Genomic DNA, 9,069 nt, shown 5'->3' with positions numbered 1-9,069 from the left:
TATGTATGTATGTATGTATGTATGTATGTATGTATGTATGTATGTATGTATGTATCAACTGGTGACCTTGGATTTGACCTTGACCATGACCTTATGACATAAAGGTCATTTCAAGGTCAAGTTAATTTTTTTTAATGGAACCTTCCATATTTGACACTGGAAATAAAAAGAGCATAAAATTCTACGTCCGAATATGACCTTTAGCAGTTAAAAAATAACACCCCCGAAGATCGTTAATATGTAAATGTCTACATTTCACTTAGTGATAAATTCTAGAATATCTTAATATTTACATACAAGAGAAGTGTTGACTTGTAAGTTGTTTAGTTTAGATGAGGGGCCCAATGTTAACGTTTAGCAAGGTCAGTTCACAAATTCTCTTCTCTTGTATGTACAGATATTCTCATATCATGCAAGTCGCGGACGTATCGAGTGTTTAACACGTGTGGAATGTTGTAAATATTACAAGGAATCAAAGGTCGGGCTTCTTTCAGGGATGCTAAAAACATTTTCAGTAACGAATTTGGCCATCGAGTGGGAAAAAATCTTCCAAAGGAAAGTTGTGAGAGACGGTTCAGTAGGTATCGAGTCGGGCACCTCAACTCAATGACGGATCCCCAAAAATTCAACAGAGTATTACAAAATGATCCAAATATTCGCCTAACGCGAAGATGGTTATCCGCCGATTCCGATACAAAGAGTGTCATCCCGATCGAGTCGTGCCCTTCGCTCATCGTGTAGTTCACGGATAGTGAAGTTCATTTTGTGAATGAAAAACAATCGGCTCCTTTCGGAGACGTTTAATGTTAGAGTGCAGGAACGACAGTGTAAGTGTTTGAAAATTTTTCAGTGAAGAGTGACAGCGGTGTAATGAGGTTGAGTTTGTGTATAAAAATCAATTGGCTCCTTTCAAAAACGTGTATTGATAGAACGTAGGAGCAACAATCTTAGTGTGTTAAATTTTTTTAGTGTAGTGACAGTGAAGGTGCGGTGTTCCTTCCCTGGAGAGAAGATCAGCTGTGGCTTACATGCGAGCGGCAAAGACGCTGACCCATTGACTGTGTCCCATCGTGAGCAGGTGCACTTGCGAATGAATGAGTAAGTCTAATCTCTACAGTTTTTACATTTTCAATTAAATTCAATGTTTGTTGCGACTTTGTTAATCTTCATTTATCCTATCATCATCCATCAATTATCAACAATCTATCATTTCCGAATCCATTTCACGTAAATAACGATTAAGTGTATTAATTGTTATTCATAATAACGAACGAACAACAATTTTCTTACATTGTTATTCATGTAACTTGTTATTCATCATTATCTTAAAACGCTTCGTACTGAACAGAGCGCTTGTTCAAATCATGGATATAATCCATGGTTCAAACACGTGAAAGGCCAGGCGGCCAGATCCGAGCCAACGCTCCCGAGTCGGAGCCCGCGTCAACCGAGCGCTCTGATTGGTCCGTATTTTTCGTTAATAACTCGGTAACCAAGCCCCATTCTGCATTTTCGGCTCTTAAAACCTTTACGGAACACCCTGTATACTTGCGGTCCCGAGGGTTTAATAGGAGCGTTTTAGCGCGTTTCCCACTGGCCGGCGGCGCCGGCACGGACAGGCAGGGTCGAAACATTAAGTTGCGAGGTATAGGAAAGAGCGTGTAAAAGCTGAAACTTAGCATTGCGGCCCTGTCTGTCCGCTGAAACGGCGCCGCCGGCCAGTCAGAAACGCGCTTTTCGCGCAGCTTGGAAGGTGGTACGGATTGCAGCGAACTCGCTCCTCACGGTTCAGTATACACGTTAAAGCACTGAGATACGCAGAACGATCAAAAACTGAACTGTGCCCGTTCATAGACTCTCGGGACCACGAGTATAGTCGGTAGTATTCGGGGTGTAATGGTCAAAACAGGATATGTTTGGGATAGGATAAGGAAGTAGGGACATCGGTCAAGATAAGTAAGGGTGTTTTTAGATAAATTTAGAATTGTTTGTTGCTGAATAAAACTGTATCAACAGTGATGAATTAGTTCGTCGTCCAACAGTTTTATTTTGCATAAAAATCCGCAGTCTGCTAATAACTATTGAAATAAAATAACTGTTGAAATGCCTTGTCATTATTTTTACTTAAAGGATTATACAACCTTAAATAGATATTCAAAAGACATAAAAAGAAAATTATTGTTTTCTGAATTTTCACCTATAATTTTAGGTCATTTTCTTCGATTCGATTTATCATAGATAAACATAGTTTCGAATGATACACTATTTCCGCAATATAAGAACAGATACGTCATATTCCTTATTTGCTTGCTTATTTCGAGGTAGAAAAATAAGGAAGACTCGCGAAGCAAGTCCGGCATCCCTACTCCGCGAATGTCGGCGCCTTGGCTCGGCGACGTCGCCTTTCTCTCGGTCCCAGGGTCCGTAAAGAGGCCCCATTCACAGTCCCTGTATTCTCCTCTCCCTCCTTCTTGCTTACCTGGCAACCTCACCTAAACAGCCATCTTGAACCACACGCCACATTATCGTGGCTCCGTTCTCTTTAATCGTAAGACGTATTTTCCATCCGTCGAGGTGATCAAACGTCGCGTCGATTCGCAGCGAGCACCAAATACGCGTGCTGATGCAACCGACTGACTATCGTCTTCCGTAACCGTCGTTACTTTTCATCCTCGGTCAGTTCCACATTCGTTTCGCGATTTCCTACGCGGGCGGAGCGAGCTTTCATTCCTCGGTAGCAAACAGTTCATTCTCCCCAGTTTCGTGTGAATCGCATTATCAATATCGGTTCCTTGACTCCCGTTATCAAGTGTCCATCTGGGAAAGAGAATTACCGAGAGAACGAGACCCTGTGCACGAGTGAAACTGACTAACTGTGAATCGTGTAAAGAAAGAGAGAGCAGAAGGTACGTTAGGAACCAGCTTAATTGTAATTCACACTAAACCTACCGACAGTTTTTCTACACTGATGTGCTATATTTATATTTCTTACATTTGTGTGCAATTGGCCTTGCTATTTCGATTTGGTAGTAGCTTAAATAATAATTACACATTTTACAGTATGACCGAACAAATTTTTCTTTTTATTTCTTCTATAAGAATTTAGAAGCAGTCATTTGATTGCATCATAGTTTTAGTGTTAAGTTCAAAAGGAAAACTGTTTTATTCCGATTTTCGACCGATGGTATTTAACTAGACACTGGTTTTCCGTCTGCCTCTTAAGTAACAACGATTAAGCATTATGCCCCGATTCATGTTCCCAATTCGTGGAATTTCTACTTTCGCGAATCGCCGATCGAGGCCAGCGAGCTGGTTTCGATTTTAAAATATCGCACGCATCTCCGACCGCCGTTTTCGAACGGCTGCACGAGTCAGCGTATATGCAGATTGTTATTGCGACACTCCGCCTATGAAACATATTTTGCATAAGTCAAGTGAGAACGTAATCGAAGTCGGCTTTACTACATCGACCCGTAATTTGTAACTCGAGAGGCAAACCAGTCTTCGTAAGACGAAAAGAATCTGAATAACGCAAGTCGCGTTTCGTTGCGTTCTGATCGATAGACCGCGAGGAAAGACGGACCGTACTTTCCCGGGTGAACATTCTCATCCGATGTGAGTAAATGTCACGGACTGTATTGGCACCGATTTTGACGTGAGAACGAACAGGAGGCCGCAGTTGTGGGATCGGTGATGAAGAAACGCTGAGAACGGTCAACAATTCCGGAAGTAAGTCCTTCCCTTCTGTGACAAGCGGGGTCTCAAAGTTTATTTATTTATTTATTTATTTATTAAACGAATTAAAAGATCTTTTATCCACACGAGAATGTACATTAAATAGAAATAGAAATAAAAAAACGAATAAGATGCTATGAAAGCTAGTGGCGTAGCTAGAAATGTCGAGCCTTTACGTAAGCCCCTTTTGTTGATAAAAACAAGAAGACTTGATTCTTATAAAATACAGAGTGTGTCTCATAACATGACGACTTCAAATAACACGCAAGGTATTTGTTGTATGATGAAAATATTTAAACAAACGTTGCATGTCTTCCAGGGAAACATGCAGTGACGTGATCTATCTCTGGTTCCTTTACTTTTTCATCGAGCTATGAAAGTCACCTTCAGTTTCTTAAATAAAATGTTTAATATCTCTTATCAAATTTCAATAAAGCATCAAAAATTCTGAGTGAAAAAAGTATTATACCAATGAGGGGTAAAATTATATTATAATTATAATGATTTATCAAATATTTGTAAAACTAAGTGTATTTCAAGAGGTGTTCGAAGTGTTTTCCATTACAAACAATGCATTTGTGTAACCGGAATCCAAAATATTTTGTAGTGTTCCTGCAGTTATTGTGGCACACGCATTACTCATGCAGACTCGCGTATAGTCGGCCGTTGTTGGTGACTCGCGGTGGACTCCACCTTTTAATATCCTCCAAAGGAAATAATCGAACAATATTAAATCTGGCCAGCGAACTGCCCAAAGTGTTACTGTCACGAGCGATTCAATGATTAGGAAACATCGTATTTAAGGGGCTATATCAGTGTGATAGCCCAAAATTTAAGAGTTTTTGTGGAATTTTTTTAAAAAAAGTGTTCCATCGAATGTGTTTAAACTTTGTGGGTGTATCATCTGCCTATAAATGAACTATGTAAAATAATTTTTTCGTACAAAAATAACTAAAAGCGACCAAGTTATGCGCTATCTCCCGAGACGCCAAAAAAAGTGCAACTGCTGACCTCATACAGTTCGCTAAGGTGCTTAAAATGAAAAAAGACAAGGACGCTCTTAAACTAGAAGGTATTCTTCGTCCGATGACGTAGGACATCAGAAAAATGTTGAAATTTGACAAAATGGCGGGGCTTTTAAGAAATTTTTCGGTTTTTACTTAAAAAACATTGCCGTTCTTTCGATGCTAAAATTACACTTTTCATGCAATCAAGAATATCCTACGTCATCGGACAATAAAGCATGTCCAGAGCACTGTGTTAAAATTTCAAGTCAATTGGATAATTGATCTTTGAGTTAGAGTGTCAGCAAATTTGAAAAATACCGATTTGAGAAAAACGCATTTAAAGTTTTAACTATTACATTATTACTTCCATTATATTAATACTATTAGAAGGCTGCCACTCGAAAACTAGTAGATCCGACCTTGAAATTTTAGTATGATATTTTTGAAAGCATAAACTTTCGATAAATGCAAAAATATTCGGTTTTTTAAAGTTTCGCACTGATATAGCACCTTAATATTTGCTGCGATTCCTGAGTATGTGCTGGACAACCGTCTTGTTGATGCCATATTATTCGACGTATTAAGCACGGTATATCTTCTAGCAGACCTCCGTTTATATATGTATATTTCAAAGTTTTCTTTGGAATATGTTTGACCTCTTAGTTTTAATGCATTCACTTTCAGTGAAGAGCGATCTAATGAACGATCTGTCAACTATTCACGTTCACTGATTGTGAGTAGATGAAATATTTCCTAATAAACGATTATTAATTTGAGAATACTTCAATAATTATTAATTTTAAGTACTCATTGGTATACTGTTTTTTTACTCAGAATTTGGTGTTTTATTAAGATTCGAGAACAAATATTAGGTATTCTATTTAAAAAAGTGAAAGTGTCTCTTATATCTCGATAAAAAAGCAAAGAAACCAAAAACAGATCACGGCACTGCATGTCTTCCTAGAAGCCATGCAACATTTGTTTAAAATTTTTTATTGCACAATAAATGTCTTACGAGTTATTTCAAGTCGTCACGTTGCGAGACTCACTCTGTATATTAAATAAGTGAACATACAGTAGCTCAAAAAAGTATTGGCGCATTTTTTAAAACGGAGTGACTGTTTTAATTTTCAATAAAAACAATAGCATTTTTAGTGGAATCCTAGAAGATTTAATTTATTACGTAATTAGTAAACAAAATTCGTTCATAATTTCTATTGGTCGGAATTGCGAAGGGAAAAGTGAACATTACATTTTTTAACTTTTTTTTATTGGAATCTTCGATAAAAATTAGTAACATCCCTATCTGTAAACATTCATTACAACCAGTGAAAGCATAAAAAAATTAGACATGTTGAAATATAAAAATACTTCAATTTATCTCATTTTTAGACAGAAAGTCATGAAAAACTGCGATTTTTTGGATTTCCAATTGATTATAGCTGAGAACGACATTAATCGATTTTTATAAAACTTCATACATGTATATAATTTACTTAGATCTACAAACGAGATGTTTCAAATTTTTGTTGAAAAGCAAAATAAAAAAGTTAAAAACGCAACATTAACTTTTTTCTTTGCGACTCCGACCTATAAATTGGACAAATTTTTTTGCTCATTACATAATAAACTAAGCCTTCTAGAATTCCACAAAAAATCATGTAGTTTGGTTCAATCTTAAGAAAATGACTCTGTTTTAACAAGTGTGCCAATACTTTTTTGAGCCACTGTACAATGAAAATAAAATGTTACATCAATATATAATAAAAAGGAAAGAGATAATGACACTAAAAATTCTATATTTTTGGTTAATAAGTATAAACATAATACTTAGAAATTAAAAATATTTTTTGAATTTTTTTGCAAGATCATTAATTAATTCTGTTATATCCACTTTTGCAGCTTCTGTGTTCTTTTATAAATATTTTTTATGTAATATGTATAATATTACCTGCGTAGTGTTTTATATTATCTTGTTAGCTTGCACGTACAGGGCCGAGGGGCCTAAGCACTCAAAGACGTTTCACTTTGCTAACTCTAGCTGCTATACGGTAGCTACACCACTAATAAAAGCCGATGATTCATCTGTATACATGACAATACAATAATACAAAATTATTACAAAATCAATAAATTCAATCTCACAGCGATGAAAATTCCCCCCTCGATTTAAATTATAAAGAAATTGATCGACCTGTTTAAAGCAAGATGGGCTCAAAGATAGAATACGTGGAATCCTCCCACATGTACGCGACGAATTACATCCGCAACTCGAAGGCGATCGGTGTCCTCTGGGGCATCTTCACCATATGCTACGCCATTATCGGCGTCGTGGCCTTTGTCACCCCGGAATGGCTCGGCGACCTGGAACACGAGAATCCGGGAAGGTTTGGCCTCTGGACGAGGTGCAACTACGGTGGAAATGGTAATTCTCCTGCATCGCGAATTGTTCCGGCGTTCGACTTGTTCAACTGCAATTTTTATTAGGTGAATTAGGCGAGGAATGCATCGGCAGATTGGACGACCTGTCGACCATTGCAAACGTCCCATTTAGAGCCAGCACCATTTTAGTTGGCATTGCTGTCATAATCGCCCTATTAACGATCTGCGCGATGCTGTTGTTCTTCTTCTGTCAGAGCACGACTGTGTTTTATCTCTGCGGCTGGATGCAAGTCGTTTCAGGTAAGGTATTATCAGAAGTAAGTAGGGAGATTGCCAATAATGAGCCCGATTTAATTGTAAGTCGACTCAGTGTTTGACAAATATGGGCGACTGCCTCTAACGGCGAACGCATAAACCGTGCCCATATTTTGAGAGGAATAATGGTAGTGAGATATGTCACATATCATATGTGTATTACTTAAGACTTAATTGCTTAATTACTTCCTGCAAGAAGTATGTGCGCTCTCACTTTCATTACCATTACTCCCCTCAAAATTAGGGTATGGTTCGAATATTCGCCCCTTTTCTCACGGTACTATTTACTATTTACTATCGCGCTTATCAACGTTACATTTATCGCCGCGCCAAGTATCAACGTCACACATTCCAGTTGTGAAACTGATACGAGAAAAATGCTTCTATTGTTCGCGAAGGTATCGTGTTTCGTGAGATATTAAAATTGCGTGATTCCGACAAAGAAAATCGGGAGGACAAAACAAAACGAAGGAGACGCGAATAGAAAGTATAACGCGAGCTCGCGTGCTATTGCCGCAATCGTTCGCATACGTAATACCTTATCATCGTGACGACGGACCTGAAAATTACTGCGATGCACGGGGGCCACCGGGTCAGGAAGTGATGCAATCGTTTCACTCGGCGTGTCCCTCTAATTGGATTCTACGTGTGCACGTATGCATCGGTGGATTAAGACCAGTGAGTGCCCTAAGCTGTAAAAATTTCAGCTCCCCCCCAAAAAAAAATTTGGAGGAAACTCTGATTATATGTTACAAACAAAAAGGAAAAGTAATTAAAAGATTTTGGACAGGTCCATTGTCGAATTTTCCCCATTAACAATCAAATTGCCCCCCTGTGGGGTGTGGGCCCCATATTCGGAAACACTGTCTTAAAGTATACATGAGCAAAGTTTGGCGCAGATCGATGAAAAGTCTTAGGTCTTATAAAGTGATACTTTATTTTATTCTTTTAAAAAACTTCCTCAAAATTAGTGCTTTTCAAGCGAAATTAAAATCTCCTCTTAAAAGAGGACTCTTTAATACTAAACTTATCTTTCCCTGGATTATTGATTAGAAAACTTTTTAATTTTAATATTTTGAGAGCCTCCTAATTTTTATTCCGTTATTAGCAAAACTCTGAAAACTTACTTGTACAAAATATTATTAAAGTATATTGTTCTACTTTGCGTCACTATTAGACATTTACTGGAATAAACAGTTAAAGAGTACAATTTAGAAGCCATAAATTTAACATTTTGTTTTTAGATTTGTTTGATTATTTTAAGGAGCGTTTTTTGAACATTTTCAGTCATTTCTAAAATCTTTGAGTTAAGATATTTTTAGACCTTCGAGCTCTTCCGAGGCCCCAAGCGGCTGCTTAGTCCGCTTACCGCTTAATCCGCCCCTGCACGTACGCGTAGCATATACAATACGAGAAACATTCTTTCCACCCTTTACACTTAACCCTCTACTGCCGGTTAAATTGACCATTAATGTTTTGTTATATAATATGTATGTAATATTACACATAATGTGATTAATTTATTATGTCATGTACAGTTAAGAGCAAAATTGAATACACTACTTAAAATTGAATAACTTTTTTAAACTCGGATTAAACGACTTGAATTTTTTGTCAGTTAGGTCAATTA

At 37.5% G+C, this 9,069-nt stretch overlaps 1 protein-coding gene across 5 annotated transcripts in view; it reads left to right on the top strand.

The window, feature by feature from the left end:
- Nucleotides 1-1,790: 1,790 nt before the first annotated feature.
- The window catches only part of Lhfpl (LHFPL tetraspan subfamily member 5 protein), a 14,250-nt gene continuing 6,971 nt past the window's right edge, over nucleotides 1,791-9,069 (top strand). The window contains exons 1-5 of one of the 5 annotated variants that reach the window (XM_026815371.1): nucleotides 1,791-1,956; nucleotides 2,326-2,906; nucleotides 3,565-3,729; nucleotides 6,947-7,167; nucleotides 7,230-7,424. In XM_026815371.1, the coding sequence (XP_026671172.1) occupies nucleotides 6,951-7,167; nucleotides 7,230-7,424 (412 nt within the window). In that variant the 5' untranslated portion in view covers nucleotides 1,791-1,956; nucleotides 2,326-2,906; nucleotides 3,565-3,729; nucleotides 6,947-6,950. Of the gene's footprint in view, nucleotides 1,957-2,176; nucleotides 2,907-3,564; nucleotides 3,730-6,946; nucleotides 7,168-7,229; nucleotides 7,425-9,069 lie in introns of those variants that run through there. The other 4 variants (XM_026815372.1, XM_018028270.2, XM_018028269.2 and 1 more) reach the window with 4 other exon arrangements.

Source organism: Ceratina calcarata, unplaced genomic scaffold, assembly GCF_001652005.2.
Source record: "Ceratina calcarata isolate Rehan_Ccalc_2016 unplaced genomic scaffold, ASM165200v1 scaffold445.2, whole genome shotgun sequence".
NCBI lineage: Eukaryota > Metazoa > Arthropoda > Insecta > Hymenoptera > Apidae > Ceratina > Ceratina calcarata.
This window is presented reverse-complemented; position numbering and strand designations above follow the sequence as displayed.